The sequence below is a fragment of the Scyliorhinus canicula genome, chromosome 8 (genome assembly GCF_902713615.1).
Source record: "Scyliorhinus canicula chromosome 8, sScyCan1.1, whole genome shotgun sequence".
Taxonomy (NCBI): Eukaryota; Metazoa; Chordata; class Chondrichthyes; order Carcharhiniformes; family Scyliorhinidae; genus Scyliorhinus; species Scyliorhinus canicula.
The window spans coordinates 189,971,426-189,993,531 of NC_052153.1; the positions used below are offsets into that span (position 1 = coordinate 189,971,426).

A 22,106-nucleotide genomic window follows, 5' to 3' on the forward strand; every position below is an offset into this window, starting at 1 on the left:
AAAAAGGGGGATGTGGTGATCGTAGATTGACTAGATACAATACAATTGAGCAAACACTAGAGGGAGAGCTATAAATACACCGGGACAGGATGTACAATTTTCTTTAACGATGTACAGAAAATATGTAAAGAGAAAAAGGGGGATGTGGTGATCACAAGTTAACTAGATGCAATACAACTGAGCAACCACTAGAGGGAGCACGGGAGAGCCATATAAATAGACCAGGACAGGAAGTGAGGACACACTTCACGGAAGGCAGAACTTGTAGCAGGACAGACACACCAGCTAGTAGCACTTGAGGTAGCCGTAGGTAAAGCTCTGAAGAGAGAACAAATTCACAATAAAGCATCTTCTCCACATTTGAGACTACGAGCTTTATTAAGACACGAGGAACCACACAATAACTTCACTGCCGCCATCATTTCCTTCCTCATCGCCTCCATTTGTTTGGTAAACTGTTTTTCAAATTCCACGCCCATCACAGTGGTCATTTCTGCCATGAAGGGCTGACCCTTTCGCTCAATGGCGAACCTTCACTTGCGCCCTTCTTCCCGCGGCTTTCTTCTGAGTTTTGGAAATCCCCCCCCTCGTGTCTTCCTGCACCTCTTCATTTAAAAATTGTCTCTAGGACCGGGCATTAAGGTCCAAAACAATCGAGCCTTGAGCAGGCGCCACACAACATGCGATGTCCACCTACATGCTGCCACCGGAACTCTTCCTTTCTGTTTCTAATCTCCACTCATGATTCTACTTCATGATTTTGTGAGCCGAAATGGTTCCTCACTAATTCCTCAAGTCATCCTTTACTATCAAGGCTGCACTTCCTCCTTTGCCATTCTCTGTTTTCTCAAAATGTTGCTTTTTACCCTCACCATGTAATCATGTAATGGTGATTAGGCCTAAAGTATTTATCTCCATTAGCGCTACTAGTTCATCTTATTGTGTATTCCGATAAAACGGCTTTTAATTTCATTTTTAAAAATACTATTATTGCTTATGGACCTTACTGTACAATTACTATCAAACACTGTGCCCATTCCTGTCCCATTCGGTTTCTCTGCATCCGCATTGCTACACCATTCTGTTGTCTTGGCTTTCTGAATCTCCCATCATCCAAGTTCTCCACTTTTGTCTGTTAGTTTAAAGTTTGATCCACGTCCCTTGCTGTAAGATTCACCAGGACTCTGGTCCCACCACACTGCTCCAGCTCTGAATTCTTCCACCTTTGAGCCATGCATTGAATTCTATAATGATCTGCTTCACCCACTACACCAATTGGCACATGCTGAGATATCAATCCAGAGGTGACTGCCTTTGTTCTGTGTTTGAATATAATCCTAACTTTTCAATCTCTCGGCAGAAGATCATTCTAGGTGACCTATGTTGGTTCCCACATGGATCACTACCCCTGACTGAATCCTTATTGAATAGTTCTCCAATTTGGATAATAGCCACTGGCCCCTTACTTTGCCATCCATTTCTACTCCTCGCCTTGCAACCATTCCCTTTGGTTATCTTGGCTTGAGTAAAGCACAGTTTTAAATCACGGAGCATATTATAAATGGAACACACTTTCAAAATTGATCTGCAAATATATTTCAGTATGGTTAACCTGTTGAATGCCTATCAATCCAAGTGTGGTTGTGATCTGGTGATTCAGGCCTCTGGTTAGGAAGAGAAATAGACTTCAAGATTACTGTGGATATCTAAAGTACGTAACAGAATGATAGAAACAATAGTCAGCCGTGAATTTTTATTTAAGATGGGTGTAGTATTTATGCTGGCTAATGTTGTGTAACTTGCCTTACTGTTCATTTCTCTTAAACCCAGTGTTTAGCTGCTGGTTCAATTATCATGAACCGTGAAATAGAGAGCATGGCGATGCGACCTTTGGCCAAAGACTTAACCCGCAGCCTAGAAGAAGTACGCAATGTTATCCGTGACCAGTGCCTCAGAGACCTGAATGTCTATACTGACAAAATGAAGGAGTCCCTCAAACAATTTGATGGCTTGTTTGCAGAATTTGAACTATGGTAACAGCCTTCACAAATGTAACTTTTTCATGCGTTTTTTCAGAATTGTGTTAATTTCTGTGCCTGAGCTTTTATATCTTTTGTGTTTGTTTGCTTTTGCTCGCCCCGCCCGCCCTCTCGCTCGCCCACCCGCCCTCTTCTGTAAATGGTCAAGAAACTATATCTAACAGCATTGCTAATAAGGTGGCTGATGGGTAGGAAAAAAAAGATTGGTCAGTGATGTTACATAGACTTCAAGTGGTGTACTTTGGGAATCCATGCTGGCTATGTTTTCATTTTGTACCTATAGATCGTTCAGACTTGGACATTTTGAACTTTACAAGTTGTATAAAAATGGGGGCTAGGCAAAGAGTGAGATAAATTTAAGGTTCAGGATAGGTTAAGGAAACGGCAGCACAATGCATGGGTTAGCACTGTTGCTTCACGGCGCCGAAGACCCCGGTTCGATCCTGGCCACTATGGCTATGTAGAGTTTGACATTCTCCCCGTTTCTGCGTGTGCCCCCCCCCCCCCCCCCCCCCCCCCCCCCCGGAGCAGGAGGAGGCCATTTGGCCCTTCGAGCCTGCTCCGCCATTCATCACGATCATGGCTGATCATCCAACTCAATAGCCTAATCCTGCTTTCTCCCCATAGCCTTTGATCCCATTCTCCCCAAGAGCTATATCCAGCCGTCTCTTGAATATATTCAACGTTTTAGCATCAACTACTTCCTGTGGTAATGAATTCCACAGGCTCACCACTCTTTATGTAAGAAATGTCTCCTTATATCTGCCCGAAATGGTTTACTCTGAATCCTCACGCTGTGACCCCTGTTTCTGAACACACCTATCATTGGTAGCATCTTCTCTGCATCTACCCTGTCTAGTCCTGTTAGAATTTTATAAGTCTCTATGAGATCCCCCCTCATTCTTCTGAACTCCAGCGAGAACAATCCCAACCTAGTCAATCCAGTCACTTGTGTGTTCAACTGCACGATTGCCTGAAACGGAATTACACACAAGCTAAAGCATATTTGATGACAAAAAAAAAAGAATAAGATTGAAGAGATAAAATTGTGGAAGCAATATAGAAAGAGCATCAGAGTAATAGAGCACGCTGCATAGAATCATGGGGATAATTCTAATGCTGGGAAATTTAACTTGCAATAGGAGATTTGAGATGCTGGGAATGTTTTTAAACTCGGCTGCAAGGAATTCAACCAACTGCTCCGTCGACTGTTGTGCGGGCTGCAACGCCCTCGACCGTCTTTTCCCCTGCTAGACCGCACATGTCCTGTTCTGAAGAATGCCCTTATTAGACACTGCTCGTCTGGTACCCCTTTGACATTCCCCATCGAAGGAATGTCTCTTTAATGGGGCCACTTTTTCCATCTGCAACAGCCCCGCAAAACGGGCAGAAAGGGCTTTAAAAAATCCAACCTCCGGTAGGAGCCACCTTATGTGCTACCACTCACTCCATTGCCCCCACCGCAAGTCACTGGGGATATTTTTATTGGAGTGGTGAATGATGAGAGAATTTTGATGGAAACAAGCTTTCAAACTGAAAACTACCGGTGATGAAAAGTTAGATGAAATGTCATTATGTACAGGATTGGGGCTGCGTGAAATGCTTTGTCACAGGGCATTTAGCTTTTTTTATTTAAAAAACAGATAAATATTTGAAGCAGAGAAGGATGCAGGGCTCTGGGGGAGGTTAGAGCATTGGAATTGTTCCATCGAAGACCTGGTGCAAGCAAATTAGCGCCCTGCTGTGCTGTAAATGTCTGTGATTCATGGGGAGACCATTATCTGCTTGCAAGCCTTTGTAGTGAATATACAATCAGTGGGGTATCACAGCTGAGCCTGATGCTGCCATATGGCTGCATTGGACGGGGAGGATACAAGGTGGGAATTAGAAGCAAAAATGCCGTCTGCTTTCCTTTCAATCCCTAACCACCCCCACCTTTCTGCTTGGGGTCACTCTGCTCACTTCCCTGACTAAAATTAATCTCATTTGCAACCTTGCTGGTACAAACGCCTGTGTTGTCAGCGAGTAAGTTAATTGGGGAATGCAGTTTGAGTTTATCAGCCGATCTGCAAACTACACCAAATCACCGATGAATCCAATAATAATATTTTTAAAAAGTCAACTTATATCTGAAGGTCAGCAATTGGCTGCTTATTTGAGAACTTGAGAAGTTGTGGTTTGATTGGGTTTGTGTCAGCAAAGTATCAGTGTTGTGCTTGGCTGATTTGGGTGATATTCTGTTTGCAGTATTTATAAATTTGCAGTGTTTTCTCTTTTCTGCCCTCCAAAATATATTTGAAGTGGTATGATTTATGATAGTTTAGTCAAGTCAGAATTGAAATGATCCTTTACTTTGTCATATTTTGACAACAATCTACTCAACTGAAATTAAACCAAACGGATACATCACGGCGCCAGGGGCTTGGGTTCGATTCCCAGCTTGGATCACTGTCCGTGCGGAGTCTGCAAGTTCTCCTTGTGTCAGCGCGGGTTTTTTCCGAGGGCTCCAATTTCCTCCCACAAGTCCCGAAAGATGTGCTAGTTGGGTGAATTGGACATTCGGAATTCTCCCTCTGTGTACCTGAACAGGCGCCAGAATGTGGAAACCACCACCCCCCCCCCCACCCCCCACCAAAACCAGGGACACCCACTCAAATTAAAAAGTACAAAGAAAAGTACAGCACAGGAACTGGCCCTTCAGCCCTCCAAGCCCGTGCCGACCATGCTGTCCGTCTAAACTAAAATCTTCTACACTTCCGGGGTCCGTATCCCTCTATTCCCATCCTATTCGTATATTTGTCAAGATGTCCCTAAAACGTCACTATCGTCCCTGCTTCCACCACCACCTCTGGCACCAAGTTCAAGGTACCCATTACCCTCTGTGTATAAAAAAAAAAAATCACTTGCCTCGTACATCTCTAAACCTTGCCCTTTGCACCATAAACCTATGCCTCTTAGTCATTGACCCCTCTACCCTGGGAAAAAGCCTCTGACTATCCGCTCTGTCTATGCCCCTCAAAATTTTGTAGAACTCTGTCAGGTCATCCCTCAACCTCCGTCATTCCAGTGAGAGCAAACCGAGTTTATTCAACCTCTCCTCGTAGCTAATGCCCCCCATACCAGGCAACATCCTGGTAAATATCTTTTGCACCCTCTCTAAAGCCTCCACATCCTTCTGGTAGTGTGGCGACCAGAATTGAACGCTATACTCCAAGTGTGGCCTAACTAAGGTTCTATACAGCTGCAACATGACTTGCCAATTTTTAGACTCAATGCCCCGGCCAATGAAGGCAAGCATGCCGTATGCCTTCTTGACGATCTTCTCCAACTGTGTTGCCCCTTTCAGTGACCGGTGCACCGTCCACCACAATCTCTCTGACTGTCAATGCTCTTGAGGGTTCTACCATTCACTGTATATTCCCTACCTGTATTAGACCTTCCAAAATGCATTACCTCACATTTCTCCTGATTAAACTCCATCTGCCATTTCTCTGTCCAAGTTTCCAAACGATCTAAATCCTGCTGTATCCTCTGACAGTCCTCATCGCTATCTGCAATTCCACCAAACTTTGTCGTCTGCAAACTTACTAATCAGACCAGTTACATTTTCCTACAAATCATTTATATATGCTACAAACAGCAAAGGTCCCAGCATTGATCCCTGCGGAATACCACTAGTCACAGCCCTCCAATTAGAAAAGCACCCTTCCATTGCTGCTACTCTGCCTTCTATGACCTCGCCAGTTCTGTGTACATCTTGCCAGCTCAACCCTGATCCCGTGTGACTTCACCTTTTGTACCAGTCTGCAATGAGGGACCTTGCAAACGATGGACAGCCTTCAAAGCACCAATTCATTTACAACTTCAAAACGCCAGCAGACAATTCAGTGTGAAGCAGTAGTGGGTTATATTAAAAAAAGTACTTAAATCCTTACTTTATCCAACATCTACAGCAGCAAAGAATCCCTTTGATCTGAGATTGAATGATTTGACAGCTCTCTCAGCAATTGAGATTTCTCTGTGGACTGGGTAACATATCTTTTTTTTACACAAGACATGAACTATCAGTTGGAGGAGGAGGCGGAGTCTGGAATCTCACATGAAAATCATGGCTTGGGGTTTTAATACAATGGTCATATTGAAAGTGAAGACGACTGCAAATCCAGGTGTCTGTGATTTGTAAGTATCATTATAGAAGGTAGCTATACAGAGATGCTAAACCCAGTTGTAACGGGTTGTTGATAGCAGCCATCGAGTCTTCCTATTCAACCTGGGGGAAAGTGAAGGCAAAGGTTTTGTACCTGAACGCACGGAGCATTCAAAATAAAATGGATGAATTTGTTGATCAGATAGATGTAAAGGGGTATGTTATAGTTGGGATTACGGAGGCATGGCTCCAAATGTCAAATTAGTCACAGTACAATAGAGAGGAATTTCTGGAGTGTAAACGGATGGTTTTCTGGACCTTTCCATTGAGGAACCAACAAGGGAACAGGCTATCTCAGACTGGGTGTTGTGCAATGAGAAAGGGTTAGTTGGAAATCTCGTTCAGAGAGAACTCTTGGTGATGAGTGACCATTATATGATAGAATTCTTTATCAAGTTGGATAATTTTTATTGTCACAAGTATGACGTTACTGTGAAAAGCCCCTGGTCGCCACATTCCGGCGCCTGTTCGGGTAAGCTGGTACGGGAATTGAATCCACGCTGCTGGCCTTGTTCTGCATTACAAACCAGCTGTCTAGTCCACTGAGCGAAACCAGCCCCAGTGAGGTAGTTGATTCTGAGACCAGGTTCCTGAACCTCAATAAAGGTAACTATGATGGTATGAGGCATGAACTAGCTATGACGGACTGGTAAATATTACTGGAAGGAAAGACAGTGGACAGGCATTCAAGGAATGAAAGGTGAACTCAAAAGTTGTTCCTATTTGCCGCAAGAGTAGAAAGGGAACTGTGGCCAAACCATGGCTTACAATTAGCAGGAAAATGCAATAGACCTGAGGATTGGGAATAGTTTATAAAAATCAGTAAAAGCGAACTAAGGGATTGATTAAGAAGGGGAAAATACAATTTGAAAGTAAGTTAGCGTGAAACATAAAAACTGACTGCAAAAGGTACAAAGAGAAAAAGATTGCAGGCCCCTTGCAGCCGGAAACGGGGGAATTCCTAACTGGGACAAAAAAGTGGCTGAAACGATATTCGTACTTTGCTTCTGTCTTCACAAAGGAAGAAATGAATAATGTACCGGACATTCTGAGAAACACCAGTTTCAGTGAGGAGCTGAAGGAAAGTGAAGAAATTCTTTCGGGGAAATTAATGGGATTGACGGTGGACAGGTCTCCAGGGACCGATCATCTTCATCCCAGAGTACATAAGAAAGTGGCCCTAGAAATAGTAGATCCATTGATGGTCATTTTCCAAAGTTCTTTGGACTCTGGAATGGTTCCCGCAGATTGGAGGATAGCCAATATAACCCCACAAGGAGGGTAGGGTAGAGAGAACACTGGGAACTATAGACCAGGGAGCCGAACGTCGATAGAAAGGAAGTTGCTGGAGTCCATTATCAAGGATTTCGTAGCACAGCATTTGGAAAGCAGTGGTATAATCAGACAAAGTCAGCACATTAATATGTAAAGTTAAAGCGAATTGCGGGTAGTGTCTTACGATGGATAGAAAGCTGGTTAGCAGACAGGAAGCAAAAAGTTGGAATAAGTGGGTCTTTTGACTAGCGGGGTACTACAGGGATCTGTGCTGGAACCCTAACTGTTCACATTATGTATTAATGACTTGGACGAGGGAACTAAATGTATTATCTCCAAATTTGCAGATGATACAAAGTTGGGTGGGAGGGTGAGCTGTGAGGAGAATGCAGAGATGCTTCAGCAGGATTTGGACAGGCTGAGTGAGTGGGCACACGCATGGCAGATGCAGTATAATGTGGATAAATGTGAGGTTATCCGCTTCGGAAACAAAAATAGGAAGGCAGATTATTATTTGAATCGGTGTAAATTGAGAGAGGTGGATACTCAACGAGACGTTGGTGGCCTCGTGCATCAGTTGCTGAAAGCAAGTGTGCAGGTACAGCAGGCAGTAAAGAAGGCAAATAGTATGTTGGCCTTCACAGCAAGAGGATTTGAGTATAGGAATAGGCATGGCTAACTGAAATTATATAGACTATTGGTGAGGCCACACCTGGAGTATTGTGTACAGTTTTGGTGTCCTTATCTGAGGAAGGATGTTCTTGCTATGGAGGAAGTGCAGTGAAGGTTTACCAGGCTGATTCCAGGGATGGCGGGACTGTCATGAGGAGAGACCAAGTTGGTTAGGATTGTATTCATTGGAGTGAGAGGGGATCTCATAGAAACTCATAAAACTCTTAACAGGATTAGACAGGGTAGATTCAGGAAGAATGTTCCTGATGGTGGGGGTGTCCAGAACCAGGGGGTCATGAAAATGAAAATCGCTTATTGTCACGAGTAGGCTTTAATGAAGTTACTGTGAAAAGCCCCTAGTCGCCACATTCCGGCGCCTGTTCGGGGAGGCTGGTACGGGAATTGAACCGTGCTGCTGGCCTGCTTAGTCTGCTTTAAAAGCCAGTGATTTAGCCGAGTGAGCTAGTTCAAGGAGAAAGGGTAAACCTTTTAGGATTGAGGTGAGGAGAATTTTCTTTACCCAGAGAGTGGTGAATCTGTGGAATTCACTGACACGGAAAGCAGTTGAAGCCAAAACGATGTGTAATTTCAAGAAGGAATTAGATATAGCTCTTGGGGCTGAAGGGATCAAGGGATATGGGGGATAATGGGATCTGGATATTGAACTTGATGATCAGCCGTGATAATGAATGGTGGAGCAGGGCCGAATGGCCTCCTCCTAATTTCTACTTGTGTTTCTGTGTAAATTGCCCAAGAGCATGTTTTATGAAAACCCCTTCAGCTGCCAACTAAACCTAACTTTCCAACGACTGATGTCTATCCCTGGAATTAGATGTGTTGCTTGCAAATGTACCTGCAGCAGTTGAGTGCTTTACTCTTGGTTTTGATGTTGATTCACAGCGTGCAATGGTGATGGGTGCAAGTGGGAAATACCTCCATCATATCTGATTTCACTTTGGGGTTTTTTCCCCTGTGTGATTTAATGTGAAATGTGCTCTGATTATTTGGCTTGTCTTTCAGTTATGTCTCTGCGATGGTACCTGTGAAATCTCCTAAAGAATATTACGTACAGCAGGAGGTCATTGTTCTCTTCTGTGAAACAGTTGAAAGGTTAGTTTTGAAAATTTGTTCTTCTCTTCCCAAATATGCTATTTTATTTTTTACATGGTGCAATTGTGTTTTATATTTTAAGTTTAAGCTGAAATTATTTATCTATTATTTGTTCAAAATATCCAGGCTGAGCCGGAAGAAGGATTAGAATACATTAGAGCTCTTAGAAATTGGGTATTTTGAGGGGATGCATTTGGTGCGTAATGTGCACTTTAGACATACGGCCTTGAAGATGCATTGACAAAAGTTAAGTCGTTTTTACAAGGCTAGTTCACAAATCATGTGGCTCGACGTGAGGCGGAGATTTGAGTGACTGTAGCCTTTAATTTGTGTGGCAATTATGTTCAATCGTGTAACACCCTTGATTGAAATTTCCCAGTCAGGTATTTTACAGCAGACATTAGCTAATTCTACTTTGAACTGTAGCTTTTCCTGAGATAGCCGAGAGAGAGGATCCTGATCAACGTATTTGTGAGTTAATAGTCATGATGTATCTCATGAAAGAAAGAAATGCTTTTGAAAGAAAGCATTTGAGGGATCATGATTCTTGCCTCCTGCATAAAGAATCTGATACGATAGTGAGTTCATAACAAGAGGATGCAAGCTAGAAGGAGTGAGCATCAGAAATGCCAGTGAATAGAGTGGATTCATTCTTGCTGTCTTTATAGACCGCTGAGTTACAACACCAGGTTAAAATCCAACAGGTTTGTTTCGAATCACTAGCTTTCGGAGCACAGCTCCTTCATCACTCGCCTGATGAAGGAACTGTACTCTGAAGCTAGCGATTTTTTTTTTCATAGAATTTACAGTGCAGAAGGAGGCCATTCGGCCCATCGAGTCTGCACCGGCTCTTGGAAAGAGCACCCTACCCAAGGTCAACACCTCCACCCTATCCCGTAACCCAGTAACCCCATCCAACACTAAGGGCAATTTATCATGGCCAATCCACCTAACCTGCACATCCTTGGACTGTGGGAGGAAACCGGAGCACCCGGAGGAAACCCACGCACACACTGGGAGGATGTGCAGACTCCGCACAGACAGTGACCCAAGCCGGAATCGAACATGGGACCCTGGAGCTGTGAAGCAATTGTGCTATCCACAATGCTACCGTGCTGCCCAGATTTGAAACAAACCTGTTGAACTTTAACCTGGTGTTGTGAGACTTCTTACTGTGCCCACCCCAGTCCAATGCCGGCATCTCCACATAATCACTTTGTGTGAAGCATAGACTCTAAACAAAAGCTATTGACAAGTTCAAACTGAAATAAGTTAACGTCTCGTCTGTAATACAGGGGTGTTTCTGATTAACATAAATGCAGTTGCCTCATCGAAATTACTTCTGGATAGATAATTGAACTCTTTTAATATACTGGATAAACGTGTTCAATGAACACTCCCATAGCAGAAGAAAAAAGTGCCACAAGCAGTGTCAGTAATACGCATTATCTTCTTTTCCAACTTGCACCCAGAGACCAGGACTAAATTGTTTTGTCTGTAAACTTGCTTCGCTTGCAATTGTAGCCATCTAAGCTGGCCACCTGCAAAGGACCATGGGAATTATGGCCAACCCAGGACTCTGACAGATACACAGCCTATGTGTATCTGTAACACAGGTAACCAGACCTGATGGAAACCCCCGCTCGTTTGCATTTTAATGGCCCATTTTCCCAGGACAATAAAACTCAAATCAAGCAACCGGTACAGCCACAGACTGATCGGCGCCACTCCCCTCACTCAGAAAGCACAACTGCCAAGGTCAATGACCGCTAAGGACCTGCCCAGCTACCAAGGCACCCGTCCCTTTATTGGCCGAAATCGAAGAGTGATCAGAGTCCTGTCAAACTATTGGGTCCAACGTCAAGAACCGCCCTAAAGAGCGCAAAATCCCAGAGGGATAAAACAGAGCGCAGCCATGTGTTCTGTCTCTCTTGGATCTGGCCTGTTCCAGCCCAATTGCAGCAGGAACAGCCAGCCAAGTTGAAGACCAACAATCGCTACCTGACGGATGAGCCCAGCAGCGACAGAGCCACTTTCTTCAAACCAGCCAAGTGAAATCCAGATAAAGGCCTTATCCATTTGCACAGTGCCGGTCGCCCTGAAGTTAAGTATAGGTGATTGTAGCTGATAGGTGTAGTTTAACTCGTAGTAGATATTGTGTTTGCATGTCGAGATAACTCTTGTGTATGTAAATAAACTATCTTTTGATCGAGAAATGGAAGGCTTGTGTTTCACCAACGTTATTATCGAGCAATGCAATGCAAGCTCAACAACATAGAGAACTCTTAATACGTCAAGGTATTTCTCCCTCGGTGTAATGTAAAACTTTATGAAGTATAATTTTATGATTGTAGAACTACAATAAAATAGACATGGATGATTAAACACTTGAACTGTTGGGTAAAAACAAATTACTGCAGGTGCTGGAATCAGAAACAAAATCAGAAAATAAATCAGAAAATACTGCACATTCTCAGCAGATCTGACCGCATCTGTGGAGAGAGAAAGTGACTAACATTTTGAGTCTGGGTGGCTTTGTCAAAGCCCTTCGCATTTGAGTACTTAAGTCAGAAGGTCTTCTGGTACAGGGGATAGGGTCTTGAGTCAGAGGCTTCTGATTCAAGCCCCATCCCAGGACTTGATGGCCAAGGACGGTGCATTCATAACGCAGCCAACCAGTTGAGTATCATCCTGCAGAACCCTTGGCAACAAATGCCAATGGCAGGCAGTAAGGGCGGGAGAGACTCCTAGTCAACCATGCTTGATGTGGAGTCCCCAAGTTATAAGCTTCTGGCAACAGAGTGATGACCTGCTCCAGGAAGAAATCGATGAAAGTCTGTCTTGTGCAGCAAGTGAAGCAACAAACAACTTCTTAAAATCAAACATCTGATGCAAGATGTAACACATCAATAGCATTGAAAAACAAGGGGCAGTGATTGGCACTGCTGCCTCACTGCATCGAGGACCTGGATTCGATCCAGGCCCTGGGTCACTGTCCGTGTGGAGTTTGCACATCTCCCCCTGTCTGTATGGATCTCTCCTCACAACCTAAAGATGTACAGGTTAGGTGGATTGGCCACGCTAAATTGCCCATTAATTGGATTTTTTTTTTTAAAAAAGCATTGAAAAACAATCCAGGACAATGGTGAGGAGAATCTGAAGAGGTGTATTGAGCCCCAGTCGTCTTAGGGGTCGGCATATAGATATGGAATTTATTATACAAAAGAAATTTGAAGGAAAAATCGAGAAAGCATGCACAAGTGTTTAAAACAGATAAATGGACATGATACCAATAGGAGGTTGGAATACGAGCTCCCCCACTAGTGGGTTGGGGCCCGTAAATGTGCCTTACAAAAGCTGGTACGGATTGGGACCGGTGCGATCGGTAGTCCCGGTTGGGACCTTTGAACTGTATGCCATGTTGTGGCCTTTGCTTTTTGTTGATTTATTAAACATCATTTAACTGACCACCTTGGGCCTCCTGAGATTTTGCAGACATCATCAAACAGTTTGGAGCTCTCTGCATTGGCAGGTCTTTCAGCCCAAACAATCCACCAGCCATGTTGATGTGCTTTCTGTTTCAATCACTAACTCTGGTACTATAGTCCATAGTCTTTCAAATCTCCTTGTTTCCAAAGATTTTCATATTCTAATTTTTGTATATTTTTAATCGGTACCTAATTTGATCCTGAGCTGGTTCCAACCTCTTAAACTTTATCACAAAGACCACCTGCTCCTACTCTCCCTACATACTGCTGGAATCCTCATATGTTCCTTTGTCGTTCCAATGCTCTTCTGACCAGTCATTGCCGCACCAATCCGTTCACCCATCACTCCTGAACTCACTGATCTACATTAATTCAGAGTCCATCAAACCCTCATTTTCTAAAACTTTTATCTGTATTTAAATGCATTCGTGAACTCCCTCTATCTTTAACTGTCAAACTGAGCTCCTTGGACTCTGGTCTCTTGTGCATGATGTTATAAAACCCAATTTACCTTAATCATGAGCTAGGAGATTGGGAACTCCAACTCCCGATGTCTTTGGATTTCCCACACATGCCCAAGCCAGGAGTGGACTGCACATGCACGCTCTACATTTTATCTTCAGTCCCAGGACAGGCCTGTGTGTTTGTGCATTAAAAAAATAAAGGTGCAAAAACTCATGTCCGGTGACTGGGTGCGAAGCACCAGAGGCTGGAAATATCCCATATCGCGGGACAAGGGAGAAGTCCCAAACCAGGAGGCCGACATTGAGAGATCCAGGTAGGGGTCAAGAGAGAGGACCAAAAGGAAATCCCAGATACGGGCAAAGACAGGACAGAAATAGGTCCCAGTTAAGATAAGAAAAATGAAAGGACCAGAGAAACAGGCTCCAAATTAACAACAGGGGTTTGGGGAACAGACTTAAGTAAAGGGGCTCCTGAGAAGCTTTGATAATTGAGGAGGGCTGCTGGGGCAGCAGTGCACCCTTTGGAATTGAAGCATCTGCTCAGCGTGGCCAAAAATCTGAAGTGTGCCTGTAATTTGGTATTAGTGTGTACACTCGGGAATCCAGGGAAGCGGAATTCCGGGAGATGAGATTCAAACCCTGGAGGCAGGCTGTTGATGCCTTCCAAACCTGGTGGTGAAAGAGAAATCCTGAAGATCTGTGCAGGCAGCAGAACGTTGGTGGTTCAGTTTTGTGGACCGATTGCACAATGGGAGCAGGGAACAGAAACTTTGAAGGCAATTGAAACCCTGCGGCGTAGGCCATTGGTGAAGCCTCCCAAGTTGGAGCAACTAGAACATAGAACATAGAACAGTACAGCACAGAACAGGCCCTTCGGCCCTCGATGTTGTGCCGAGCAATGATCACCCTACTTAAACCCACGTAACCCGTATACCCGTAACCCAACAATCCCCCCATTAACCTTACACTATGGGCAATTTAGCATGTCCAATCCACCTAACCCGCACATCTTTGGACTGTGGGAGGAAACCGGAGCACCCGGAGGAAACCCACGCACACACGGGGAGGACGTGCAGACTCCACACAGACAGTGACCCAGCCGGGAATCGAACCTGGGACCCTGGAGCTGTGAAGCATTGATGCTAACCACCATGCTACCGTGAGGCCCCTCTTGGCAACTCTTGGCAAAAATTCCAAGGCAAGAGTTTCAGCTGTAAACATTGGAAATCCCCGTGAGAAAGATAGTGAGATTGGTTGAGTGAGTGTTTACTGATGTCTGGATGGGTTGTGGAGACATCCATGAACTGTGTTTGGCTGCATGTGGCATTTATGGTGCAATGTGGTCTGTTTGGACATATTCGGCTTGTTAATTCACATGCACCTCATACTTGCCCTGAATGTTTGAGTATAAGATAGATCATAGAATCCCTGCAAGGCAGAAGGAAACCATTCGGCCCAGCCAGCCTGCACTGACCCTTCGAAGGAGCACCTTACCTAGGCTCAATCTCCCGTCGTAACCCCATCCAACCTTTGGACGCTTGGGAGCAATTTATCATCTTGTAAATTATTTTACTGGCCTTGTATAGGAAAGTTGATTTTTGTTTGTTCAAAACCCGTAGAATCGTGTGCCTTTGTTCACTTTCACTGAGTCAAGCGTTTTCAATCTCAAACCTTGTCTATTTTAAGCAACATGTTATTGGTCCTCAACCAGATCCCATCAACTTGGGAGTCCGTCTGACCAAAGGTCATAACAATATGCAATTGAAGGTACAATTGGCAGCCACAGCCATAGCTTCAGCTGTCCCGACCCTACTCTCTTGAATTCTAAGCCCCTCTTTAGAATTGTCCTCTTTGACCAAGTCTTTGGTGGTCACACATGCTAATGATTGCTTTTGGCTTGGAGTATGTTTTTGTTATGCCCATGTCACCAAAACAGGCAAGGAGAATACAGAACCCTTTGAGGGCTTCTTCTGTATTCTATTATTGTAGCGGTTTGATAGAATACTCTTGTCTGTTAAGGATTTTAATGTCTGGGGCTGAATAATTCAGTGATTTTGGAGAACATAATGCATGGAAGTCAGTTTGTATTCTACCGGCGAAGTATTCTTTCTCAATGAAATGCTCTTTGTATTTCAAAGCTTAAATAATGCGAGGCATCCTAACTGGACCAACACGCAATATGACTTCATAGAAAAATGTAAGAAAGTCAGTGACTTGTTCAGACACCAAGGCGGGGATTCTCCCAAAATGGGGCTATGTCCCCACGCCCGCTGGAGAACTGGCACGAATCACTCAAGACTTTTTTCAAAAAGTCCGGAGTGATTCTCCAGTTTAAGAGGGATAGCAGGGACTCTGCGTGTGCCGATACGGGGCCCTGTACTACAGGCCGCGGGTCCGCGCATGTGCACGCCGGTGGTTTTCACGCTAGCCCCCGCGCAACATGGCGGAGCCACACAGCGGGCCAACGCGAAGGAAATAGCCCCCCCCCCCCGATCGCACGCATCTGCTGATTGGTAGCACCCGATCACGGGCCTGTCTGTCGTGGAGGGCCCCCCCACACCCCCGGATTCTAGTTCCCCCTCTGCCCCCCACCAGGAAGGCCAGCGCGGCCGCTAGTCCGAGCTCCCGCCGGTGGAACTCGACTGGTCGATCGCGGAGAATTGCCGCGGGGACCTCTTTCAGCCGACCTACCCCGACTGGCGCCGTGTCGACTGCACGCGATAACTCTGTTTCTCTTGCCACAGTTAATGGCACATGCTAGTCAATCAGAATGCTTCACATCCGATAGCCCTTTGGTCCGCGGAGAATCGTGTCCCGACGCCGCAGGTCTGAGACCCCATTCTCCGCCACTGCGACGAGCATGATTTCGGCAGGGAGGCTCGGAGAATCCCGGCCCTAATGTTTCAACCAGGTACATTTGCCTTTGCAATTGTCATCTATATACATATTCTGTCCCAATGATCCTCCCTGGTAATGACTATTGTATCTCAACATCAAGAAAGGATACATGTTAGATTTTTAAAATCAATTTAATTTAGGTAAAACCGATCCACGGTAAGCTCAATACAGTAAACGTCAAGAGATTTGAGCGAGCTCTGCTTTTTTACAGCATTTATGATCTGGGTTTTTGAACGGAATGAGAATTTTTCATTTGTTTTTGGTGTAACGCTAATTCTAAAAGCCAGCGCTTCATGCTGCATTTATACTACTTTTGGGATTGCAAACTGGTTTTCAGTGTCCACAAGTGCAGAAATGAGGTGTAACTCAATAGCATTGCCATAGCCGAATTCTCCCACCATCAACATCTGGAGCTTGCCATTAATTAGAAACTTAACTGGACAATGCCACAAAAACAGGGCCCAGAAACCAGGGGCCTTTGAATCCTGCATCTCCTCAACCTTCTGTCTTCATATACACCAAATGAGGGAGAGACTGACTTGGCAGATTATGACTACTGCCCCTGCAGCTGATGTTTAAGACCACTAAGGTGCAAACAATAGTCTCACGACATGGAAGCCCGTCAAAAGTGCAGGTCAAAAGCTAGGCATTCTGTGACAAATAAACTCCTCTCCTGACTCTCCAAAGCCTACAAACTTCTGTAGGCCCACTCAAGGCCCTGAAGAAGTACCATCCATGCTGTCTGAGACGTGCTCTCCGTATCAACTGGGAGGAATGACGTGCTGACATCAGTATCCTTGAAGGAGCCCAGAGCACTAGCATTGAGGCCATGATCATCCGAAACCAACATCGCTGGGCCAGCCACGTACTTAGGATGCCAGAGTCCCGACTGCCAAAGCAAACCTTCATACCCTAGCTCAAGAAAGGCGCCTGCACAAGAGCAGGACAAAGGTAGTGCTTCAAAGACACCCTGAAGGCTTGCCTCAAGAAATGCAACATGGACATGGGTGACCCTTGCTCAGAAGAGACCTATTTGGAGTAACCTTTTGATTGAAAGGACAATTCTTAACAAGCACACAATGATGAAAGAAAATCCAGAAAAGGAGCCTGAGAAAGAAATACCAGCTATCTAGAGGCCAGGGACCAATCCCACCTCCCAGAATACAGGCCAAATGTGCAGTCGAAGATGTAGCTTCAGGATGGGGTTAATCTGCCACACAAGGACCCACCGAACCCATGATCAGTGGTGGGCAATCGTACTCATTAGTGATTCCAGAAGGAGTTGGTTAGAATATGTTCCACTTGGTTGGATGAGTGCAGTTCCAACAACACTGAAGAATCTTGATCATCGAGGTCAAAACTGCCTGCTTTTTCAGCACCTTATCCACCACCTAAGGCATTCACTCCCACCGCCACAGAGGCAGTAGTATGTAATAGATCAATATGCACTGCAACAACTCACCAAGGTTCCTTTGGCAACACCTTTTTAGACCCACAATCTGTATTTACTATCTAGAAGGGCAAGGCGCATGGGAACACTATCTGCAAATTCTCACCCAAGCCACATGCATCCTGACTTGGAATTATATCACAGTTTATTCAATGTCACTGGGTAAAAATCTGGAACTTGCTTATTTGTAGCATCTTGGGTGCACCAACATGAGATGGAGTGCTGCAGTTAGGAAAACTGTTCATTGTCACCTCATGAACAATTCGGGATGGCCCAAAAATGCTGCTCTTTGTAGCAACACAGGAATGAATTAAAAAAACTAACACAGACGCAGTACAATTCTAAGCTGCGACCCATTCCAGGAACCCAATCGTTTTGCATGTTTAAATTCCCCAACAATTTTTGCAAGATCTGGTTAACATTTAAGGCTTGGGCTGAGAAGTGATAAGTAAATTTAACGCCACACAACTCCCAGGCAATGACCATATTTAGAACATAGAACAGTACAGCACAGAACAGGCCCTTCGGCCCTCGATGTTGTGCCGAGCCATGATCACCCTACTCAAACCCACGTATCCACCCTATACCCGTAACCCAACAACCCCCCCTTAACCTTACTTTTTAGGACACTACGGGCAATTTAGCATGGCCAATCCACCTAACCCGCACATCTTTGGACTGTGGGAGGAAACCGGAGGAAACCCACGCACACACGGGGAGGACGTGCAGACTCCGCACAGACAGTGACCCAGCCGGGAATCGAACCTGGGACCCTGGAGCTGTGAAGCATTTATGCTAACCACCATGCTACCATGCTGCCCAATTTAACAAAGGAGAATCCAACTAACTCCCGTTGACATTCAAAGGCATTACCTACCATTGACCAGAAACTGAATGGGATACTGTGGCTACAAGAGCAGGTCAGAGGCTGGGAATCCTGCAGAGAGTAACTCCCCTCCTGACTCCTCAAAGCCTGCCCACAATGCACAAGTTAGGACTGTGATAGAATACTCTCCAATTGCCTGGGTAAATGCAGCTTCAATAACACTCAAGAAGCTCGACAAAATCCAGGACAAAGCTGCTGCTTGGTTGGCACCTCATCCACAAATATCCACTTGCTCCACCACCGCACAGTACCAGTAGTGTGTGCCATCTACAAGATCCACTGCAGCAAGTCACCAAGGCTCATGTGATCTCTTGGCACTTAGAAGGACAAGGGGACCACGTACATTGGGGTGGCGTAGTGGTTAGCACTGCTGCCTCACAGCACGAGGGACCTGGGTTCAATTCCGTCCTTGGGGACTGTATGGAGTTTGCACGTTCTCTGTGTCTGCGTGGGTTTCCTCCGGGTGCCCCGGTTCCCTCCCACAGTCCAAAACTCTGCAGGTTAGGTGGATTGGCCATGATAAATTGCTCCTTAAGGTTAGGTAAGGGGACTGGGGGGGTTTGAACCCAGGTACGGTGCTCTTTCGAAGGGTCCTTGCAGACGTGATGGACTGAATGACCTCGTTCTGCACTGTAGGGATTCTATGACTCTATGACATGGGAACCCTGCCATCATCAGGTTCCTCTCCAAGCCACACACCATCCTGACTTGGAAATATGGGTGGCACAGTGGTTAGCACTGTTGCCTCCCAGCACCAGGGACCCGGGTTCACTTCCAGCTTTGGGTGACTGTTTGAAGTTTGCACATTCTCCCCATGTTTGCGTGGGTTTCTTCCGGGTGCTCTGATTTCCTCCCACAGTCCAAAGGTGTACCTGTTGGGTGGATTGGCCGTACAAAATTACCCCTTAGTGTCCAAAAGGTTGGCTGGGGGTTATGGGGATTGGGTAGGGGTCTGGACTTGGGCAGGGTGCTTTTTTAGATGGTCGGTGCAGACTGGCCTCCTGTACTGTAGGGATTCTATAAGAGGAAAAAAAAATTGCTAAGAATATAAGCTGTTCCTTCACTGTACTGGGCCAAAATCCTGGAACTCTCTAACAGCACAGTAGGTGTACCTACACCACATGGACTGCAGCAGTTAAAGAAGGCAGCTCACCACTAACTTCCAATTATTATAATAATCTTTATTAGTGCCATAAACTAGGCTTAAATTACACTGCGATGAAGTTACTGTAAAAATCACTTAGTCGCCACATTCCGGCGCCTATTCGGGTACACGGAGAATTCAGAATGTGCAATTCACCTAACAAGCACGTCGTTTGGGACTTCTGGGAGGAAACCGGAGCACCTGGAGGGAATGCACCCAGACACTGAGAACGTGCAGGTAGGTATGGGCAATAAATGCTGGCCTTGCCAGTGACATCCACATCCCATGAAAGAGGAAACATAGAAAATTATAGCCCTTGAAGCCTGCTCTGCCATTCATTATGATCATGGCTGATCATCAAGTTCAGTATCCTGATTTCACCCCCCTGCCTTGCAACTACCCTTCTGAGTAAAGGGTGTGTTGCTAGGCGCATGTAATAGTAGCTAGTCTACGGGTGGGGAGATTTAGAAGCTCAACAAATGTTACCACATTACAGAATTTAACTCTGTAATTAAAGTAAATTTTAGATACTGAACCTGCGACAAGAATAAAATTCCTGCCCATCAAAATTGCCATTGTAATATGAGAATGTTAATGCTAGTTTAGATTTAAACCTCATTGCGTAAGCGCCTCGTGATTTTGTTTTCGATCTGCAGTGTAACTTCAAGATCATGTTTTTGTCGAACTGTCTTCATTTCACAGCCTGATATAGAGGACATTTTTTTTGTAACATGGCAAGGCGATGAGCACGAGTTGAGATGGTGACTCAGCCATACTTGTGTTCATAGGTATAATATAGTTGTTAGTGTTATTATTGTGCATCATCTTGTTTAAATCCATTGCTGAGGTCATCAGCAAGTGCTGTGATATAATTAGTTGTTGTTACCTGTGTATATTCATATTTAACTGCCTCCTTTTTTTTTGTTAAATTTAGAGTAACCTATTCTTGTTTTCCCAATTAAAGGACAATTTAGCGTGGCCAATCCACCTACCCTGAACATAATGATAATCTTTATTTTCACAAGTAACACTGCAATTAAGTTATTGTGAAAATCCCCTAGTCGCCACACACCGGCGCCTGTTCGGTAACACAAAGGGAGAATTCAGAATGTCCAATTCACCAAACAGCATGCCTTTCAGGACGTGGGAGGAAACCGGAGCACCCGGAGGAAACCCACAGACACTGGGAGAACGTGCAGACTCCGCACAGACAGCGACCCAAGCCGGGAATCGAACCTGGGACCCTGGAGCTGTGAAGCATCTTTGGGTTGTGGGGGTGAGACCCAAGCAGGCAAGGGGAGAATGTGCAAACTCCACACACAGTTTAGCTGCTCCTGTTTTTGAGTCCATGCTATATTTTAATCTTGGTTATTTTCTACCTTTTTGTGGTTAAGTTGCCACGATGGTGTTACCAACTTTTGTGTCAAATTGAAAGTTGAACTTTTGTTTATCTTGCACGTGTTTGCATAGTTGTTATGTGACTCGACCAATCACCCACAAACTAATAATCCAGAGAATTTGAATTCGAATCTCCATATGGCAGGCTAAACTCAGTTTAAAAATATCTCACAATCATTTGGGAATAAAACGTGATGATGTAGCCAAAATAAAAAGATTAAATGCTGGAAATGCTCAGCGGGTCTGGCAGCAACTAAGGTGAGAGAAACCTAGCTAACGTCCCTGGTCAAGGACCTTGATTCAGAGCCATGAAATAATCATTTTTTAAAAACTTAATGTTTGACACCATCCAGGGCAAAGCAGCCCACTTGATTGCTACCTCTTCTACAAATATTCAATCCCTCCACCGCCGGCTAACAGTTATAGCCATGTGTACCATTGATGCAATCACCATAAGATATAGGAGCACAATTAGACCATTCGACCCATTGAGATGGCTTCACCATTTGATCATGACTGATATGTTCCTCGTCCTAATTCTCCTCCCCATAACCCCTGATCCCCTTATTGATCAAGAACACAAGATGTATGCTCGATGTGCTGTTACCTACAGGGCTATAGACCAAGAACTGGATGGCGGAATCATGACCAGTACAGGCTTGGAGGGTTGAAGGGACTGTTTCTGTGCTGTATTGTTCTTTGATCTTTAGATAGAATAGTTCCATCTTCGAACATAAGAACGAGGAGCAGGAGTAGGCAATTTAGCCTCTCCAGCCTGCTCTACTGTCCAATGTGATCATGGCTAATCTCATCATGTCTCTGAACTCCACCGTCCTTCCTGTTCTCTTCAACCCATTACTAATTAAAAATATGTCTAACTCCTCAAAATTAATCTCTGTTTTGGCATCCACTGCACTCTGGGGTAGTGAATTCCACAGATTCACAACCCTTTGGACGAAGTAGTTTATCCTCATCTCGGTTTTAAATTTGCTCCCCTTATCCTGAGATTATGACCTCTCTCACTCTAGAATGCCCCACAAGAGAAAGCATCCGCTCCACGTTTACTTTATCCGTA

The 22,106-nt window shown here is 44.9% G+C and overlaps 1 protein-coding gene across 5 annotated transcripts in view; it reads left to right on the forward strand.

Moving 5' to 3' along the window:
• Positions 1-22,106, forward strand: part of zfyve28 (zinc finger, FYVE domain containing 28) — a 214,885-nt gene that overhangs the window by 99,201 nt on the left and 93,578 nt on the right. For all 5 annotated transcript variants that reach the window (XR_005461669.1, XR_005461670.1, XM_038805888.1 and 2 more), the window contains exons 4-5: positions 1,831-2,033; positions 9,214-9,303. Coding sequence is in view for 3 of the 5 variants with exons in the window: in XM_038805888.1 (XP_038661816.1) it covers positions 1,831-2,033; positions 9,214-9,303 (293 nt within the window). In the remaining 2 variants the exon portion in view is untranslated. The remainder of the gene's footprint in view (positions 1-1,830; positions 2,034-9,213; positions 9,304-22,106) is intronic.